Raw genomic sequence first — 21,518 nt, 5'->3', positions numbered from 1 at the left:
TATTTTAGTTTTTATCCATAACGTGTAAGTTGGTAACATTTTCATCAACCGTTACTTCCTGCCTTGCGGAAATGGGGGTGACTTAACATCCCTCGATGTTTGATGTCCACGTGCTTGCAAAATGCAATTTGACAATATCGTGGTAGCAATGCCGCCAGCATTTTATCAGTGCAGTAAATATGGATATTGACATAAACGGACAAACGTCATCATGCAGCTACTGTGATAATCAACGCAAATTCGCTGGACGAATTTTAGTTACTTCAGGCAAGGAGTGCGTTCAGGGTCGGAGTTTCAAAAAGATTCGTTAAAATTATCTCTGAGGTTGCTCGAGGAAAGCAAAACCAATCACAATCTATACACATCGACTCTGTGACCCTGAACTCACTCCGGGTACTTGTAAAACCGTGCTCATTGCTCAAGCTCTCATATGAAATGGAAAATAATGAACTAATCCATTTATTAGATAACCATGATTTACTGCAAAAGAATTCGTTTATAACGCTAACTTGAAATCCATTAATCCACTTTTTGACTGCAGGTCATTTTTTTTTTTTTTTTTTTTGTCCTCTTAATGCAATCCATAGCCCGTGACGTCAGCAAATTATGAGGCATTTCCGGTTAATCGACAGCGCTACTATCTGTAATCTTTGTGAGCATAAGATTTATAACCGATGTTGTAATACTGATACCAGGATATAAAATATATATATGAATGGTTACGACGCTTCCAGATTTGAAATTGTACTTGCATAACCTCAAGTTGAGCACGATAACGGTTTTATGAATCAAGGCCTTAGACTTCTATATCGATATGTGTATATATATATATATTTGTAAGTTAATTATGAAATAACAATATTATTACCTCTTCCCTGTATGTAAATATGTAACGTTTGCTATTTGAAGCAAAAGAAAATATATTCTTATTCTCATTATAATAAAGCAATACTTTTACAGAATGAAATTGGTTGTTTTCACTTAGAACGTCTTTAATTTTGTGTGCAAATACATTTCCCCATTGTTTCGATTTGTCTCCCATTCTATTTATTTAAAAGAATTTACTGTCACCCCTTAGGGTAACTCGTAGGGTATGACAGATCGAACGTTCTTGCAACAATACAATGACGTCACTGCAAGAAATCGATCAATGACGTCATGGCGACAATTCGATCACATCACGTTAACATTGTGTTACATTACATTTTTTTTTTAAATATTGAGAATAAATAATCAATTCCTACCTTGAGGACTTGACAGAGAAATCTCCATCTCTCGGGAATATATTCTTGACTGTCGACAGAAACTCAATTGAGACATGCAGGCATAAATACCACGAAGATTCTATAAGTCTCTCTGGTTCCCAATTTATTTTAATTTTACCGTTTGTAACAAAGATAAGCATTAGAAGACACGTTTTATGGAGACAAATTTACTTCCGTTAGTACATGCGCATACGTCACATTCTACACACATTGTGTACACGTCATGGTATGAACTCGAACGGCTTCCCGTTGCTTTGCTGTTGTCCTTTACTGTCACCTTGGAACTGGAAGAGAAACATGAAATAATTAGATGATAGACAAACTTAAGTGTATTGATGCTATCTCCGAATTTTATCAAAGGGTTGGCGGATTATTTTTCAGAGTGGGTGGCTCGCTCGGCTTCCTATTCTCTACCTAAATCGAACGGTTTTTTTCCTTCTGTATGTTAAGTGGGAAATATATGTGTGGGAAAGGAAAAGTACAGAATGACATGTGGATTGTAGGGGAGGAACAATGCAACGAGCAGACCGGGACTCGAACCCGGTACCTCTAGACGGACGCTCTACCTGGCCACCGGAGAGGGACTAGAAATATATTTGTGAAGTTATGTTTATAGATGTATCTTGTTGCTTTAAATACATATTGATTGAATGCTTGGCCATAACTCATGGCGGGCTACGTTAGCTGTGTGTCGTGTTTTATGACGTAGTAGATAATGGATTCGTCGTTCCTTACAGGTTGGTGGGTGTAACGAACGACAACTCATGGTAGATATCGGTTCTATAAAATAGTTTATCATTTTCGTATTTACAAAGGTGTTTCAATTACTGGAATTACAGAAATTTTGAGCTCAAAGACCGCTATTAAGAGGAAATATTTCAGATTTGAACTTTTTCCTTATCCAAAGAGAGTCCTGACTGATGAAGAGTTCGACTAAGATAAACAAATCCGAGCCCTCATTTGTACAAATATTGACTGTCTGGTAAAAAAGAAAAAAAAAGAAACATACCTGGTCGACGATCCAGCGATTTGCGGCAGCCTGTTGCATCTTTCTCATTTCAAGCTCGAGTTTGTTCCGCCAGATGTGAGGGAATTTAGAGATGTTCATCATATATTGCTGGTTCATCTGACAATGAACGACAAAACCAAAGTATACTTTATACAAAATATGATATTTACAACTGCAATTAAAAAAAGTTGATTGACTAAATTTTCTTTTCATCAATACTGAAATCTGCATTTAATTTACAAGAAAACTTCAAACTTGCTGGATTATCTCCCTTCAATCGTGATTTTATTTTCAGTTTTATTTCTATTTATATTCAATAGGATATAAATGTTAAAAATATAATATTAGAACCTCCCTCAAACCCCCCATTCCCTCAATCCCCCACCATAAAAAAAAAAGGAAAAAGAAAAAAAAAGACCCCCCCCCCCCCCCCCCCCCCCCCCCAAAAAAAAACCCAACAAAATAAATGAAAAAAACAACAAATCCATTGTCGTTTTTCAATTGAAGTAAATTATACCGACACCCGTATTACGTTTACCGACAGATGTCGCCGTACCTTCCATTCGTGATTCCACCGGTTGTGGTTATAGTGCGGTTCCTTGGAAGTTAGCCGTTTTAGGATTGCCAAGTTCTCGTGTGTGATACGTAAAAGCTCCCTCTGGCGCTTAGTCTTGTTCAAACTAGAAAAAGGGACATAATGGATTTTTTTTCATGCATGGTCACAAGAATTTATAAATAAATGCAGTAGATGTCTAATAACGAATGAAAAAGAAACAAGTTATTTACCTTATTTATTTTATCAGTAATTTTTAAATAAATGCATTACTCGTCTGAGGTTCAAAAATATCTTTCAGTTTACCTCTTCCTTCTGTAACCCTTGTTTTGACTGTGGACACGACCCCCAGATCTCATGATGTGCGCCATTTTCTCCAAGAGGATCCTGTTGTCTCTCTCCACACAGGCCAATCGCTCTCCCTCCATCTGGTCAAAGATCGATATAACAGGGATTGAAAATATCGATAGACAGCACACCAAAGGTTGATAAAACTATGACAGAGTTTACTATCATAACTAAATACACAGGAATCGGTCGTATTCGTGATTGTCTAGGAAACAAGTTATCTAAAGACAGAAATCTACAGAGACGTGCATAAAATATTGGGATGAATACTATTTTCACTCTGCGGCATAAATTTGACTTGATTTCAATTATTTTTTTGAAATTAATATTCGATGGATTTTCTTGAAATTTCACAAACTTGTAGATAATTATTTCCTCTTTCCACTGATATTGATAATATCTTTATCAACTTCTATTCGTAGCCGATTTCAAGATATATTGGACGTCACATTCTTTTTTAACTTTGAGCAACGGCATTAAATTATATCAAATAAGAAAAACGAGCAAAACGTAACACTTTTATTGCGGTACATATATTGGTCTGTTCAGGAAAATTAAGCACAGGTAAAAATTAATGAACGAAAAGTTAACAATTGTCTACAATATCTACTGATTCTAGTGGTTGGAATTTCAAGAAAATCCGTTAAAAAACATAAAGTCATAAAATTTCATCGAAATTCGTCAAAATGCATGAAATATATACAAGTAAAAATTTTGCGCCCCAATACTTTTTGTACGTCAAATCAACGTACAATACATACCTGTAGCTTCTTCAGTTTGATGTGTAAATGCATGTACGTCTTTGGAGGTTTGTTATCAATTCTAGGTTTGGCTGAAATATGATATAAAATGTTTTGCACTTCCAACTAAGCCAGTTCATACATTGTTAACAAACTTGAACGTTGTTGAGAATGAGATAAAATATAAACATGGGTTTTTTAATGAATTTGAAGTAAGGTACTATCTGAATTTACATAAGCATGACATTTTGATTTTCGGCAAAGTGTAAAAAAGATAACACAAACCTGCAACGACCTTCCTTCTATGTGTTTTGAAATACTTCTCATCCCAAAGCCTTTTCAAGAAGATGTTGTTCGCCGGCGTAAGCGGCTGGTACGCTCGATGCATGGTACGTGTAAATACAGAGGTAAAATTGTCTCAACGTGATGAAGAAAGAACAAAAAACTAAACTTATACAAAATCAAACATCCGGAAGTGAGCGAACTATTCATATGACGTCATAATAGCCATGACGTCATAATAGCCCTGACGTCACATTTCGATATCCAAGACTCCGGATCAGTGGCTTTGTACGTACAGGGTTGATATGGTACAATCATTAAAACAATTTGTCTATTGTGAAGAATCTTGTTTGTCTTAAACAGCTTTTCAGACGAAATATGTCGTTAGAGAGGTAGAGCAACATTACGTGTACGTGCACGCGTACGTGTTGACTACATGTATTCGTTGCCGTTATCCGGAACGTCGTAAAACAATGTTACGACGTAAACGTGTATAGAGACCACTTCAAGCATGTATTTTTAACACTCGATTTCTCTGTATTTTGAAACTAAAGCAAGAAAGACCTATTTTTTTCAGAACATGCAGATGCTCAAAAATATGATATACAGATAATTCTATTGGACTTACTTGTAATTGCTACGATACAGAATGTTGCTACGTGTAACAGATGCAAAACCACATAAGTCGATGACGTCATGCACACATAATTCCAGGGAATTCCCTTCTACAACCCTCTCTAATTTGCTATATAGATGTTTAGATACAACACATATCATGAAAAAAAACAACCTGTGGTTTGTATACGGCATATGGGTGGTCGGATGGCAAAGTGGTAACACACTTGCCTTTCACCTAGGCGGCCGGGGTTCGATTCCCCGATCGGACGTGAAAAGGTATGGGGTCAACTGCCTGACCACGTGGGTTTTCCCCGGGTACTCCGGTTTCCCCCCACAGTAAGACCCCACGCGCGCTTCCATCCGGACCAACAAGCATGATTGATATAAGCTAATATAACTTGTTCAACAATTGTTGTAAAATAAAGTTTACATTTCTATACGACATTAGAAGGACGAACGATCGGGCCGTGATTAAAATACCCCCCACTTATAAATATAATGGTCATAATTATATTTACATTTACAACAATACATTTTCAGTGTGGTGTTCAGATATAAGTAAATGATTGATATAAATGTTCAGTTGATTACATTTTACGAAAAAAGAAATAGCAGAAAACGATTTTTGATTTGCATGAGTGAATGTATTTTGTGTTTTATGTAATTTTGATAAAACTATGTAAAGTGCAAGGATCTGTCAACATTTGGCTGACCTGTGCGAACCTTATAAAACTCACAGCTTATTATCAACTATGCTTTTAAATAATATTTTACCTAGATTTAAATGTTGCTTATTATACAGGAGTTATTTCCCCTCAATTCTCGTAAGACTTCAAAACGCCGAATTCCTTGTAACTGGAAATGCTCTACGTGTATTCAGGATCGAGTTCCGGGGAATTAATGACTGGAAAATTCCACCAGATACGGTTTTTTCAAGATTGGGGATCTCCCGCGAAGTACTATATGTCATAATATACTGAATTTTATTTTGTTTGGATCTCCCCTCATTCATAATGAGATTGACCAACATATTAGCTAGAGTTACTCCCCTTGTTAAGTATTTGTCTCCCCTGCATAGCAGCATTGGTCAAGACTTAGTGAAGGATTTGTTGTTGTCCCGAATATATCCCTTAGCTTTTAGGTTATCTTACCGACAGGATGATCTATAGTCATCGTGCTTCGTCCGTCGTCGTACGTCGTCTGCCGTGCGTAAACTTTTCACATTTCTAACTTCTTTCGTAAGTTCCACTGGTGGGATTGAGCTGACTCTTGCCTGGAATGACCCTGAGATGGTCCTGACCAAATGTTGTTATTTTTCCAATCGGTCCGAAATCCAAGATGACCGCCATAGCAGCCATCTTGGAAAACACATTTTAAACTTTTCTAGATCCACTGGTGCCACTGAGCTGGAAATTGGTGAGGATGTTAAGGAAGGGGAGCCAACAAAGTACGTGTTGCTATTTTTCAGTCTGGTTAAAACTTCGACACGGCAGCCATGGCGACCATTCTGTAAGATGATTTCGCAATCATGTTTTTCTTGAACAACACCTTTTTCAAACTTTTTCTCAAGTTCCACCAGTGGGATTCAGCTCTAGTTTACCTAAAATGATCCCGAGATGATCCTGATCAAGTGTTGTTATTTTTTGGCTCCGTCCGAAATCCAAGATGGCTGCCATGGTCAACAGTGCCACCATACTTGCTACTATGTATGCTACAATAGTACTAGGGTCTTTAGAGTCAGGTGACCGGTAAGGCCCATGTGCCTCTTGTTTTGTGTCTCTTCTAATTTTCACCCGAATTTTAAACAAACTTTAATGTCCTTGTCATAAATGCTTGTTTGGGCATCTCTTGCAGGTACGTATATACAGCAAACATACAGCAAAGACTAGAACTATGCTACATTTAACTCAATTCCCCCTGATTCTGTGTTGTTTAATAATGGGCGAAACCTCATAACGAGAACACTAATGTCCAGAGAATAAAAAATATGCACAAATTATATTTTTTCCACGTTTTATTGTGCAAACAACATAAGCAGTACAATGGTGTCTACTCGACCAATGGATTTGAAACGCTATATACAAAATTTTAACAACATATAAATAAAATATAGCCGATATATCACAGTTCATAGCACATTAGATGGCAAGTCATTTACTCTACGTACATGGACATTGTATTGAGCAATTACATAGTTGTAATGTTCGAGTTGTAATCTAATACTGATGTGGTTTACGTCCTCAAAGAGGAAGTTGTCCTCGGAGCATGCGCACTTTTTACTGGATCGCAGCAGCTTCCGTCATGAACGGAAATTCACGATATATTCAAATCATGTGCAGCATTTTTATGAAATTGAATAATTTAGTTTAAAATTCAATACAAGCACGTTCACGTTTAATAATTATCTGAAATGATAAAAATCAGAACATGGTATATGTATTTAAATTACTTAAAAAGTATTTAATTTGGACGGTTCAATATATAAGTATATGTGTATTCATAATTTTTATAAATAAAAGTATTCAACAGAAATTAAAAAAATAAGATACAAACCCTTTTTTATTCACACTTATTACACAACAAAAATATGTATCAGAATAGCACTACGTACCCAATTATTTTCAGCACTGCTAATTATGCTGGCTAGAGTTATGTAGTTCTAACAGCAAATGATCGTGCTTTATTAGCACTACTTACCATCTGTTTAAAATCTAGCTGATTAACTTTTGATTACTGCGCTTAATTATTATTCATCTCCTACAATAATTTGAAACTATAATTTGAAAAAAACACAACGATATCTATACGATAAAATTTGAAATAAGTTATACTGAAATGCAAGTTCTGTTCGGTAAATGACGAAATACTGAACGGTAAAAGTTCACGAAGTTTAAACCAGATTGTACCACTCACAGATACGACTGTATTTTTAAGGTTCTTTCTGATTTAGTTCATATAGTTACAGAACAAAATATCGCTAACTTGCACTAACTTAAGCATGCCTAGTAAATCCTTAACTTCGAGATTGCTTCGATGTAATGGGAGAGGAAAATCTAGAAAGGGTTTTCTGAATCATTTAATGTTATAAACAAAAAATACATATGTCTAGAAAAAACACCCCTTCTTGTTGTAAATCTTCTCTTCGAAAAAAGGAAGAAACGAAATAAATGAAAAGCAAATCCTATTTGCAATTATAACATGAACAAAAGATCTGTTATGAAACAAGTGAACAATAAAGGATATTGATGATTTCCACAACGTCTATCTTGAATGACAAACTGGGTCAATAGACTTTTAAAGTTTGCGGAATGAATATATAAAACTTTCAAACTTTCGCAAATTTGCGAAACAAACAACGTCTTTTTTGTAAGATATACATAGACACTGTCTTCTAATTCTGTATTTATTCGCTGAACGTACACTCTTTAAATAATCACGGTATAACGAATAGTTTTTAATACTTATATATATCAAGACGCTTTTTGATGGATTTTGAATGACGTCACTCCATCGATAAATTCATTAAAAAATTCCAACCATTCCCGACAGATGACATTTGGAAAGTTCTTTATTTAGTTCGTGGATTTCTATAGAAAATAATTGATAAATGTTCTAATTATTAACATATTGGCATTTGAAACACCGGTCCGACTTTAGGATCCATTGGGAAGCCTTTGCGCATGCCCATGCAGTAAGCGGTGTCAATCTTGAGAGTGTTTTCCTTCACAGATATATCGTGCTCCAATGTGGCTTTCGTCTTCATTAGACGGCACAAGCTGAGTTCGGAGGCCTTCAGCCTCTCCTTCAGGATTCTCACTGACTCCCGGATCTCGGCGATCTCCCTCTGTAGCCTGTATTGAGAGAAATTTCAACGATTAGTGAAAGAACGGAAGTTGAACACAAAGTTTTGACAGTTTGTGGCATACCCACATATATAGCGAGGTTTGGAAATGCGCCATGAAGAAAGGCGTCTACTGGAAGTGTTAAAAAAGCGAAATTAATGTATGACAATAATTGATGACGTATACTCACGATCTCATGACGGGGTCGTTACAGAGCTCGACGTTGATTCGGCGGGTTCTCTCGTCCAATCGGGTCTGGGCTACCTTCATTGGCATCTCCTTGTCCTGGATTGCCTTCCTTAGCAACTCAATGTTCCTCTCCATATCGAAGATCTCTTGTAGAGTCTGAAATGATAATTGGATTATCTTAATTCTGCTGAAATATTCGGAAATTTTACTTAACGTAGAGCTTCTACACTCTTTGTCTGTAACTTGGAATTGATTCCTTAGTTACTATATCCAAGTGTCATACATGTGAAGGAAGAAAGCAATTTGTTGTTTTCATAAAAACCAACATGGCTCCACTCATGGGGTTAGATCGCGGGGTGCTTTAATTATCAAGTGGTGAGCCATCCTGTTCAAAACGTTTAAACTCACAACATATGTCATTTAATGCAGAGGGAAACATTTGAAATTATCAGGAACAGCTAATGAATGTATGTAACAGCCAACGAATGTATGTAACAGCCAACGAATGTGTGTAACAGCTTACGAATGTGTGTAACAGCTAACGAATGTATGTAACAGCTTACGAATGTATGTAACAGCTTACGAATGTATGTAACAGCCAACGAATGTATGTAACAGCCAACGAATGTATGTAACAGCCAACGAATGTATGTAACAGCTTACGAATGTATGTAACAGCTTACGAATGTATGTAACAGCTAACGAATGTTTTCAGGAGAAAATCGAGGTGGAGTTATTACCTTAATTTAAATCAATACTGAACATCTTCACGTTTTCAGAGTGAAATAAATCAAGATTTGAAGTAGAACTTCATCCCTATTTCGATATTTATAAGCTTCGACATTATAAACATAAATCATTCATTGCGTTTGTCTTACCCTCTGTAAATGAGCCTGGAGTTTGTTCCTAGCATCAGTTGTCTGCCTGTTTCGGCCATTGAAGGAATTGTTGACACAGTTGAACTGGTTCCACATGTCATTGGCGCATGCGCGGAGGGTGCTGTCGATTTCTCCTCGTAGACGCTCAGATGCAGCTCTCTCCTTCTGAGATCTTGCGATATTCTCTTGTGTGTACCTTACCCAGGAGTCGGGGATGGTGATGCTACAAATCGAGAATCCGTATTTAATCATGGGGTATTGTAGCAATGTCATGTACAATTGTCCTTCTTGTGTGTGATCACTATCACTCAATCCGATCTAGACTCATAGTAGCATCAATATCCAATTTGGAAATAAGTTATCTCAACCCTCCGAGTAAAATTCTTAAGCAGCTAAACACTCCAAAAGCCTCGTGTTTGGCAACATAAGAATATTCCCTTTCGGCTGTGGTCCCTTTGCCAAAATAATAAAAATTTAATTTTAAATTCACGCAATAAAATATATCAGAAGGTGGACAATTTTTTCAAGGAAAACGAATGACGATTCCTAATTGTATAATGGAGTAAAGATAAATACTACTGGGTGGAGGAACTTACGTGTTATCGATGGCCTCGATGCCTGGGTGATAGCCGATTCCGGCGGAGGCATTTCTCAGCTGCTGCATCCTGTCGTCAAGGCCCTGGGCGTGGTGTTTGTCCTTGGCATCAATCTCAAGAGTGTGCTGAGCGGCGCGGTTCATCCTGGGAACGAACAATATCATTATCATAAAGACTTAACACCTCTGGCTTGAAATTGCACCAATGGTATAGAAATGGATCTAATTACTGGAGTAACACAAACAAATGAACGAAAATAATGATATACCATCGTTAAGTTTTCAATTTTGTCATATTATATATAATTTCAGCTCTTTTAACTCAATTATTTTAACCCACAGAGGTACATTGTATCATGGTCTCATCAACCTCAAAGATTGCTTGACATCAGGAATGATATAATACTCTCGTTCGGTGAATATTATTCATGTATTGTTCTTCAGAAACATTTCAATCCTTTTAAGTTATCACAAGAAACATATTCGTCCGACGTTGGTACTAAAAAACTGAGTTTAGTTGATAAAAATTTCAAAACTCACTTGAGCTGGACGTAGGCCTTGTCCAAAACCCTCTTCATCTTAGCTTGGCATTTCTTGATGGCATCAACTTCCTATTCCAAAATCAATGCAGATTTGTTACTTACTGGACAATTTACATATTGTATTATGAATTTTCAGGTGATCTGTATTATTATCTCCCTTATTTGACAGTGAAGAATGGAAATACGTATCCCCCCCCCCCCCCCCCCCCCCCCCCCCCCCCCTTAAATGTTGACATTACAAACAGCAGCCTTTATAATCTATCTTAAACATATCAAATTAACCAATTTTCTGAAATATTTAAATACTGAAAACAATGATTATATTTCAAGCGATTTATCACCGTGGAACATATTTTACAGCTTATCTGGGATAAGGCAAGGTTTTGTCCTATACCTTGATCAGTTGTTTCTCCACGTCATCATGGACAAGGTCAATTCCCTGGCGTTTCTCTCTGTGCATGAGACACTCCTCTGCGATGTGGAGCGGATTGGCAGTGTCAGCAAGGGCCTTCTCCAAAGTACGACGGTACTCCTACAAACGAACGATAACTCTCGAGTCAGTCGTGACTACATTATGAAACAGACTATAGGTAAACAATATGTTCAGTCGTGAATGAATTATGAAACAGACTATAGGGGAACAATAGGTTCAGTCGTGAATGAATTATGAAATGCACTAAAGAATAAATTATGAAGAAGGCAACAAAAAATTAATTATGTTACTGAAATGACGAAAATAGATGTGTAGTAGGACTCGGGTGGATATATTGAATGGCTAATTATTTAATGATGGGCTTGTATTTAATATTTAAATACATTTTCATAATAAGAAATGCAGTGAAAACACTTGAATTGCATTTTATAATGTCGATGAATCATTTTGAAGGCATTTTTTCAAATAAACAAAACTGACTGTTAAACTGTTGTCATCGGCTATAAGTTGACATAGTTTTATTGGTAGTAACGATATTCATCAGATAGGATGTGGAAAGTTACATCTTAACACGAGAAAAAGAAACGAATAGCGTTTTTGTTTCGGACAACACAATAAGCAACAAAATATAAATAAGTTAATGTAGGTCAATAAAAACGATAAAATAGGGTCAAATGGTATTAGTTAGTTTAACACATTACATCGCAGAAACAATTAATTTATCATTCCACACATATATTGTATCTAATTTTTAATCTTAACACCAAGTTTTCGTTCCTTGCATCAACGTTAGTTTTGTTTTTAATTTTTTCAACGAGTTGTCGTTCCTTTCACTAATGTTAGTTTGTTTTTAATCTTTACACTAAGTTATCGTTCGTTAAACTAACGCTGTGAAAAGAAAGTTTTCTTCTAATGTTTTGCTGATTCCGTCAAAAATGACGATTATATTAGCATATATCTGTTGGAGAAATTTCAGGGGTGTGAGAAGGGTTAGTATATAATGTTTTCTTTTTCTTTTTTCTGTATTCTATAAATTAAGAAAACCTTTTTGTAACTTCTATAAAACATCTTTCCTGATGGTCTTAATTTTTTTGTTCAGAAAAAAATATCGCAATAACAACTTATCTATTGTGGATTGTTCAATGATATGCTGGATCCTCTATACAGGACGATTTTAAGAATTCTGCTTTCATTAAACATCAATCGCAGACTTGTGTAACACAATTATATAGCTACATTACTAATATTACTAAATTACGACACAGACGGATTGCCTCCCTTTACTGTCTAGGAAAGCTGGGGTCCTCTTATTTGGATAATTACTAGTTGCTCTATCATTAACGACACAAAAAAAATTACCTCCCCTTTCTCTATAACGTTTTTTTAGATGGAAATAAGGAATGCATTGAATCAAGCGTGACGGTTATTTTATCTAACACGAAACTAACGCTCTATCTCAGGATACGAATCATTAAGCAATACGTAACCTAAAGGTATATCATTTTAACTCATTTTAATGGGAATTAAGGGCAGGATTATCAAAGACGTGGGTTACGTTTACAGCTAGGAGTGATTTTAGGGGTACATCAGGTAAAATTGATATGAAAAATAATGAAGGATGACAGTTTTAACAAATTTTACAGATTTCTTAACCCAGACCTTCTGAGCATAAATTGCAAGAAACCTTCTCATGTTTAACTTGTACTCACATAGGAACAACTAAAATAACCAGAGTAGTCAGGCATATAACTGTTTTTACCTTGAGATTGTCGGTTTCTGTCGCCATGGCATTAATCTCATTGTTAAGCTCGCTTTTCCAGAAAGCAATGTCATAGACTCGCTCCCCTGAGGAAAGAAAGCATGCGCCCAAAAATGCAAACTGTTATTTTTGCACCATGTTTGACCTTTGACCAGTTATTCAAATGTGTGTTAGTGTTGTTGAAAAACTAATGCCAAAATGTAGATAATTCGTTTTTTAAAATCAATTAAGATATTATATGATTTTTTTGTTTTTAATTTTTCGTATAAGGTTTCACTCTACGTAACACAGCATTTGAATAATTGGGTTCATTAATTTATTAAGATGATTAACAAACACACAACAAAAATATTAATATATATTATTTTCCTTTTCTACCACCGAAAATCGCATGCAACCACATATGTTAGCGACATCACCTAAAGTTAGCAATCGAACCAAGGTACCTTGAGATTTTGAGTTTCATTTGCAACTATCCCTATTTCCATGTTGATTTCGCTCTTCAAGAAAGCGATGTCGGTTACTCTCTCACCTGAAAATTTGGATTTGGAATAAACGAAAGGAAATTTCACTTTGGTGCTTTTTTCAAAGTGAACCTATTACACAAAGCTATCATGATGGTCGGATAAACGAGGGACATCTTTTTGGACACCAATGCAAAAATAGATCATGTCGATTTTCACGACCTTGGCAGAAAACTTCACATCGTCATCTTCATAGATGTCAAACATTCGTTAATTACATTTAACATCTACTAAGATGACGTCATATATCTGTGAAGCTCAAGTCCCGGACACATTCTGGCCATACATTTTTTAAGCATTTATTGTATTTTGGATTTTCAAGTATAGATTATCATAGATGTTTTACTTCATTTCTATCTTTGATATCAAGTTCACTTCTGTCATACCAATATTTGTCAGCACTATGTGGTAAGTATTTTTCTTGTCCTAAATATCATCTTAACATTTCACGTTCTCCACATAACAAGTTCTTGCCACCGTTGTGGTATACCACATACGGCACAATAGGGACCGTTAGCACTTTCAGTTCCCATAATGACACTGTCTCGTACCAAACGCTTTCTGAACACTTACCTAGCTTTTTCGTGATATCGTTCTGCCTGTTACGTGTGCGAGCGTCCGTCTCCTTGACGGTTCTCCATGCGTCGGCTCTAAGACGCTCGGCAAAAGATCGCTCCTTGTCTGACATGGAATAATTCATGCTGTTGGACAATCCCCAGTCATTGGTGGTGTAGCGAGAGTACAGGGCATTCCTGTAGAACAACGATCACCATAGTTATACATTGAAGTGAAATGACAAAGCTCTTTCTGGCAGGGAAAGTGCTGTATGATAATGGCACCGGCGTAAAAATAAAATAATAAAAAAAAAAATTCAAGGGACGATATTGGAAAATGGAATTCATTTCGCAGAACTAATTAGGAACTACAGCAAATATGGCCTAATCATATTAAGTAGTATACCTGGCTGGATTGTAGTAAGTTGCAGCATGTCCCAAGTCCAAGGATTTCCCTGCGTATCCAAGGTGACGAGAAATGGTCTTGTCAGTGACGTATGGCAACATTTTTGACATTTCTGCTCCTGGTGTGACGCTGCGCGTGCGCAGGACAGAGCCACTGTCGTAGTAGCCCATTCTACAATTATACATTGAGATAGTCAAGTCAAAATGAAATAAGTAGTTACGAGTGTTTGCCCTAGTACATTTTGTAATTGGTTTTTTTTGACAATTGTAAGTAATTAACCATGTAAGCTTTTGTGAACTTAAAATATCGACTTATAACTTAAATCATGATTATATATCTTTACTTATCTGTACACAATGGTATTCTTTTTCTAACCTTTTGGACATTGATTATTGTTGATAAGTTTTTGAAAAACCTGACGACAGACTAATTGTTGTCTAGTGCTATGCTATTGATATTTTTTATTACTCAGTCCGGGGCTTATATCAATCTTTAGCTAGAGTATATACCTATCCCTCGATCGAGCGTAATTCAGAGTATCATTTAGATTTGCTGTCAGCAAGAGCCCTTGTATACATTTAGCTCAAGAAACGTTTATATTTACCTTTTAATTAAGATATACGTTCAACACACATGTGTTTAAGAAATCCTGTCGTTTTGTTTAGCCAAGAAGTTGTTTAAACAAACTCTTTTGACAGCCCTGATCAACCACTTAAGTAAATCACGAGCTTTTTCATTTCAGGATTAAATTGCAGGTCTATAGACGTGACAGGTCTGAAATCTGGAGCACACACCCCACATTATCAACGTAATACTACTTAAGGCTAACATTATCGCCTAAAACGGTACTCCAGGTTTCCATAGGCAAATAATCGTTCTAAACTTGGGAATACCTAGTGTCATGTTGTGACTAGAGAGTAGACACTATTTACACCTTTGGACATTTGACAATAGTCCATGCAATCTTCCATAATAGTATATACCTAGTATATTGGAAAATGTGTTATAGATGCCTTAGGCCTACCTATTGGTGAGGTGTGCTAAGCTTTTTATAGTTAAACGATCGAGACATATGTCTCTATCATAATGGGGAATAGAGAAAGAAGAACGACAATTATGTTGCTTCATTGGCATGAACAAATCCTACAAATAACTAAACAAAAGTATATAAGTCTATGAATTTTTCTGAAATGATTTTTTTTCAATATCGCTTACATCACACACAGAGTGAAAATCGAATCATGACGTTGGTTGTTTTAACATACCATACACAGTATGCCCGTGCGCACGAGCATTGTCAAATTGATGTGTTTACTTTACATCGATGTGATAAATGAGCATTCAATGCATTTTGTTGTCACAAAGCAAACATCCATATAATTCAACTTGCTGTTAACGTCGGCCTTTTAATTCCAATCTAGTTTCGAATCGCCTAGTTACCATGCGAGGGTGGACTCATGTTTAGATATTAAAAAGTGTGGATGTTAACATGAAAAACACCTAATTATTGACATATCATAGTTATGCATTTTCAAGTGTTTATCATTCAAACTAATTTCGCTTTACAACAAATATCACAAGATAAAAATATATTAATACTTGATATAAAGCCTAATAATCTTTTCCCCCCTGCTTTTTTAATGCATCGTCAATATAATGAGGATAATAACAATGCAAACCCTGTTTTTTTATTTGGTGCCTGACCATTTTAAATAAACTGTTTAAACGTATATTATTTACTAGATATTAAGGTCAACATTAAAAGAATTTCATCGGTAAGACAAATCCAGTTCAGATGAAGTTTATTTGCTCAGTTGCAATATTTACATAGATATGTAATCAATGCTTCTGTATCGCTGTATAAAGCAAACAACTAAAGATATCATATATTACCATGAAGTTTAAACGTTAGACAAAGAAAATTATTAAGGGAATGTTAATATGTTCTTAGTGAGGTGTGTGTTTTTGACCTTTTTACCACTTTCATTACCAAAGTGATCTGCCACATCAGTGAATGTACCGGTCACTATAAGTTATAACACCTAGTGTATTTCACACGACACCGGTTTGACCTAGATTCAGGAGTCATTTAGAGGTATATGATGTAACAATTTGTGTAACTTTGTGTCACGTGACAAATGAACATAGAACGGTTATGTAGATAACGATAAGTGAAATTTTCAGTCACAGAACATATATTTGACATAGTAACATTGGTCATTTAGATTTATAGTATATAACGATTATTGGAATCATTTTTATTGTCAACACATCATTTAAACATGAATCAGGGGTTTCCTATCATGTTGATTAGTGTGTTTGTTACAGGACACTGACGGCATTATTGTACGTACATGATATACACAAATAATTGATTATGAAAACCTACCTTTTATCAATATATCGACTTTTAAGCTTATTTATTCTATGACAAGGTAATAACAGAATACTATTATTCACTTTTGTATTGATCTACTGACTTGACATTCATTTCCTAAAACAAAGCTTGACGTTCTATATGGAAACGAAATACTCTAATTCATTTGAATAATAGATACAGTTTTGGTAGGGGAAATGTGAGCGGAGACAAGTCATCCAGTCGTGGGTATCCAAGTCTCGCATGTAAATGTGGTACTACAAGCTTAGTAATATATGTACATATTGAATACTGTACATTGGTGGTAGCTCTGGAGATATGAGTTAAGATAATTAGCTATACGTATTGAACATCCTCATTAGAGGCGATATGTATTGTTAGCTTAACATGGCAATTTTAAGTTTTTTTTAATTGAACGATGTTTCAAATGAAATGATAATTTCAAGATATTTTGTCATTTTTAATATCTTTATATTTATCAACATGTATGGTTTAAAATTAAATTTATATGAAATTATGGATTGTTTCTGAAAAGGAGTTTAAGATTAAGCCGTTGCTTATTAAGCTAACATGATTTTGCTATAAAAAAATCTAGAACGCATTAACATGTACTAAAGAACCAAACATATCAATTTAATACTATTTTTCTTCTTTCAGTACATTGGCATTTGCAACTATTTTCAGGATCGAATCTTGTAAACAAACAACTAAGCTCAACGTATATTACATTTCACGCCCACTGGAGTGAAACCAGAGACAATGGAAACGAAAGTCTATATAGGATTGACAATGAAACAATGAAATGACAATTTAAAAATTTATGGAATTGGTTTTCACAGTAAATGATGTTGTCTCTCAGGATAACCTGATGAGAAGTTAATTGGTTCTGTGTACTGATCGTGACACAGCGATAGGATATCTACTTATCAATAATTTGTCTAATTACTTATCAACAATGTATGTCTAATTACAATACAATGACAAGAGAAAGGAAATTAAGGTTTTACCTATGTTACCAAACGTTTCTCATAGTTATATCCATTTATCATAATTTTGGTTGACGCGAAATTCAAAAGAAAAAAACAAAAACAACATGATATCGTCTGTTTGCGATTTATATTAAAAGCTCTGTGGATGACTTGCATACTATTCTGCTGATTTTTTATGACTGGTCGGACAGACTCGATAACATATCATACAACATGGCAGTTTACTGTTTGAGACATTTATATACTGATTTGTGTATATTATAAATTAAGGTTGTCTGAGGTTGATAGTTAAAAGGCGAGGGTATAATGCTTATTTCTATTCTTTCATACTTCCCTTTTGATGATATTGAATATATAATTGAATTCAACACTGAACTGTGGAGGACAATACGCCTTTGTAGTTTATGAAACATATCATAATGGTAAATATGAAAGAAAATGTCGTTATTTGTCTAGTAATGATAGAAATAATTTGAACTTACAATTAACCCCCATGGCGACATATCTATGTCCATAACTGGAGGATTGAAAACTATAATTATATATAGAGTTTCACTGAACAATATGATATAGATATGGCATGAAATGAATTCATTGAGTTCTAGAAATCTTACAACATGTAGCTTTTAACTAAAGCTCTCAAAGGGATAATGTAATGTTAAGATCCTTTTCATTTATAGTCTAACCGTTTTCTTTTCATTTTTCAAAATCGAAGTCTGAAATGTATGTGTATGTGTATATATCATATTAGTATGGAGTTTTTAGGTTGCCGGTTTCCTTTCATTTGACAGAAATAAGATCTTTTCAATGAAATGGAATATAACCATTTGAAAAGAAAATGTTGTACGTGAATATTAGAACTGATTCACAGTGAATAGAATTTTACCGACGATGGTTTAAAATTTTCAACTTTAGCCTACAGGTTTTTGTCGCAAGATCATATTTGCGAAAGATATCCTTTCGATAAATTGAATTATACAAATGACATTCAGAATGACAATATGAAAGCTGAATAGTAAAGGCAAGGTAATGGTGATATTTGTACTTACCGACTCATTTTAATCTCTCCTGATCAGAATCGATCTTCCAAATGAGATAAATGTCGTAAAACAATCAGTAGACCGGTTTATGGAAGAGCGTTGTTACTATAGAGATGTGCCTAGCAACTTGTCACGTGCCACTCACCATCCACAAGGCCTACAATGTAAAAACCACCTTGTATATCTAATAGATGTAGTAAATTATGAATTACACAGGAAGATACTGCCACCCCGAACTGCTGTTCGTACACTGACTGCTACCCGATGTTACTGTGCAAACACAGTCGTTGGTTACGAGGGTTTAGACTTAATGCTTGCTTAAGACTAAGACGAGTTTAATGTGGCTGTGTATAAGAATGCATTTGTGATTATTGTTTGAACAATCCCCTGAAATAGAAAGCGCTATTGCATGACGTAGAGTAGCATGGAGAGATTTGTTCGCAGTTCAGATGTGTATTGGATAGCTTTAATCGTTTTGGCTGTGCAAATGGTATTTGGTTCGGGTCTAAAACCAGCTGCGAGTGGCAGATCGGTGTTAATTCAAGCGTTACCAATGAACCCATTATAAAAATGCATATATTAACAAAACATTATTGATCTATAAACAGTTAAATAAATACCGAGAAAAACATAACTGGGCTTATTTGGTTTTACGTTGAAGTATTGAAAGTCCTTGAATCTATTTGAAAAGATTTGTGATGATATTAACTATGTTGAGGTACTATTTAATCAAAGGTAAATATTGAATTAAAATATCGATTTTTTTATAACCGAGATTTTGTTAGACTTTTCTAAGTAACTTTATTCCATAGTGTTCTACATTCAATAGGTTATAGACATTATCAGATGAGGATTTGTCGAGTGCATATCAAGTGTGCAAGGTCAATATTTCCGTGTTTACCTGACAAATAGTTAAACGGAAATAGAAAATGACGTTGGACACACAGCCATGAATGACGAAAATAGCAGGGCATATTACAGATGATTATAAGATGAGCAAAGAACCGACCATGTGTATCATAACATCTCACCACATGAATTGTTTTTAAAGGAAAATTCAAATAATGCATTAATAAATTGATATATATTTTAGTAGATATTGTGTCTATGACATTGGAAATGACGTAATGCAGGAAATGTATTGATATATCAATTAATATTACCAATATCACGTAATAATATTTCCATATATAGGAGTATAGTAGATTTTATAGATTTAAAATGATTACGGCCAAAATAGAAAGTGATATAATTAAGATAAAAACAAACAAAAGAAAAAAATCATGCTTTGTTGAATAGTTTTAAGAACTCATTGCCCAAAACTTTTGAAAATAATATAGATTAATTTTATGATTTCGATTCACATAGTGATCAGACAGTACTTCTGAAATGAAATGTACAACACAAATGAAAGTCAATAGGCCCGAGAATATACAATACAAATGACGATGTAAGTCACATTAATCAACTTACAATTAATGTAACTCTTCGAATATCTTTGATTATCGTACAGATGCATAAATTACCGCGTTCAGTCGTATTAAAATTCAATGCCAAATATACAGGAAATAGGAAAGTGATATATATATGTTGATATTAATGTGATTATACCAAGTCATTACCACAGCGATGAAAGTCCTTCCAGCTCAAGGGATCACTGATCAAGTTGTTCCTAATACCACCATATATATAGCCTATAGCAAAAGTACCCAACAAAGCTCCCATTTTAGCATTCTCAATTCTTTCTTCTTGTCAACAATGAACAATATGGTAGTTAGTAATGATTTATTTGTGCCCTAAGGTACAGTTTACTGCTTTTTATAAGGATTGGTTTTTAAAACAGGAAACGACAGTTAATTGCATTTATAAAAGTAGAAATTAAAGGGAGAAAAAAACTTCCACAATATTTAATTATATCTAAATTGAAAAACAAATCAAGCGGTTGGCGTTTGGGAAGGTAAATTTAGTTACATGAATGAGACCTGACTTGGTACAGAAGGCCTATCTTACTACACGTCATCAGGTTACCCCCGACAAAGAGTGCAGGTCTAGCAGGGGACATTTCTTAAAGTACACGTCACTTAGTCCATGTTACAGGCAGGTCTGAGTGACAGGGGGTCTGCTCGGTAGTGCATGTCGGTACGATCTCTAAATGGAGGGTTAGTTTATGAAACTCGGGGAATCCTTCAGAATAACTGTGATTAGTAACCAGGTTCAACGACGCCAGCACTAACAATGTTTTTTTTTCTTTTCTTAAACTAGCATATTATCGAGAAAGACTATAGTATAATATGGCAATACCCATGACGTAATTAGAAATATGCCGGTTGTCCATTATAAATAATTCTAACAGTTACAGCTTCAGTTTACAATACAGAAAAAAGACTTCACCCTAATATTTTAGAAAATAATAACAATGTATATGTACTTAATCGCATTCTCCTTTTAAGTGATAGATTGTTTTTTATTTGATATATATTATCAGCATTTTCATTTTCTGAATTTCCGTGTCAACTCGCTGTTAATTATATCTTTTCATAATGATATTAAATTAATAATGATTTAATTTACTTGA

At 35.0% G+C, this 21,518-nt stretch overlaps 2 protein-coding genes across 4 annotated transcripts in view; both read right to left on the bottom strand.

Moving 5' to 3' along the window:
* Positions 1–1,347: 1,347 nt before the first annotated feature.
* On the bottom strand, positions 1,348–4,413 carry LOC117335422 (uncharacterized protein CFAP97D1-like). The gene is made up of 6 exons (XM_033895397.1): positions 4,201–4,413; positions 3,937–4,007; positions 3,134–3,255; positions 2,831–2,954; positions 2,275–2,391; positions 1,348–1,549 (listed from the first exon to the last, which is right to left on the bottom strand). The coding sequence occupies exons 1-6, from the start codon at positions 4,301–4,303 to the stop codon at positions 1,487–1,489; spliced, it is 600 nt and encodes a 199-aa protein (XP_033751288.1). The 5' UTR covers positions 4,304–4,413; the 3' UTR covers positions 1,348–1,486.
* Positions 4,414–6,811: 2,398 nt separating this feature from the next.
* The window catches only part of LOC117335421 (tektin-3-like), a 33,275-nt gene continuing 18,568 nt past the window's right edge, over positions 6,812–21,518 (bottom strand). For all 3 annotated transcript variants that reach the window (XM_033895396.1, XM_033895393.1, XM_033895394.1), the window contains exons 2-11: positions 18,953–19,100; positions 14,538–14,708; positions 14,151–14,329; positions 13,054–13,139; positions 11,256–11,393; positions 10,860–10,930; positions 10,321–10,464; positions 9,725–9,947; positions 8,848–9,002; positions 6,812–8,666 (exon numbers count right to left, since the gene is read on the bottom strand). In XM_033895396.1, the coding sequence (XP_033751287.1) occupies positions 8,435–8,666; positions 8,848–9,002; positions 9,725–9,947; positions 10,321–10,464; positions 10,860–10,930; positions 11,256–11,393; positions 13,054–13,139; positions 14,151–14,329; positions 14,538–14,708; positions 18,953–18,960 (1,407 nt within the window). In that variant the 5' untranslated portion in view covers positions 18,961–19,100 and the 3' untranslated portion in view covers positions 6,812–8,434. The remainder of the gene's footprint in view (positions 8,667–8,847; positions 9,003–9,724; positions 9,948–10,320; positions 10,465–10,859; positions 10,931–11,255; positions 11,394–13,053; positions 13,140–14,150; positions 14,330–14,537; positions 14,709–18,952; positions 19,101–21,518) is intronic.

Source organism: Pecten maximus, chromosome 10 (genome assembly GCF_902652985.1).
Source record: "Pecten maximus chromosome 10, xPecMax1.1, whole genome shotgun sequence".
In the NCBI taxonomy this organism is placed as follows: Eukaryota; Metazoa; Mollusca; class Bivalvia; order Pectinida; family Pectinidae; genus Pecten; species Pecten maximus.
Note: the sequence above shows the minus strand (reverse complement) of the source record. Positions and strands in the feature narration are given on the sequence as shown.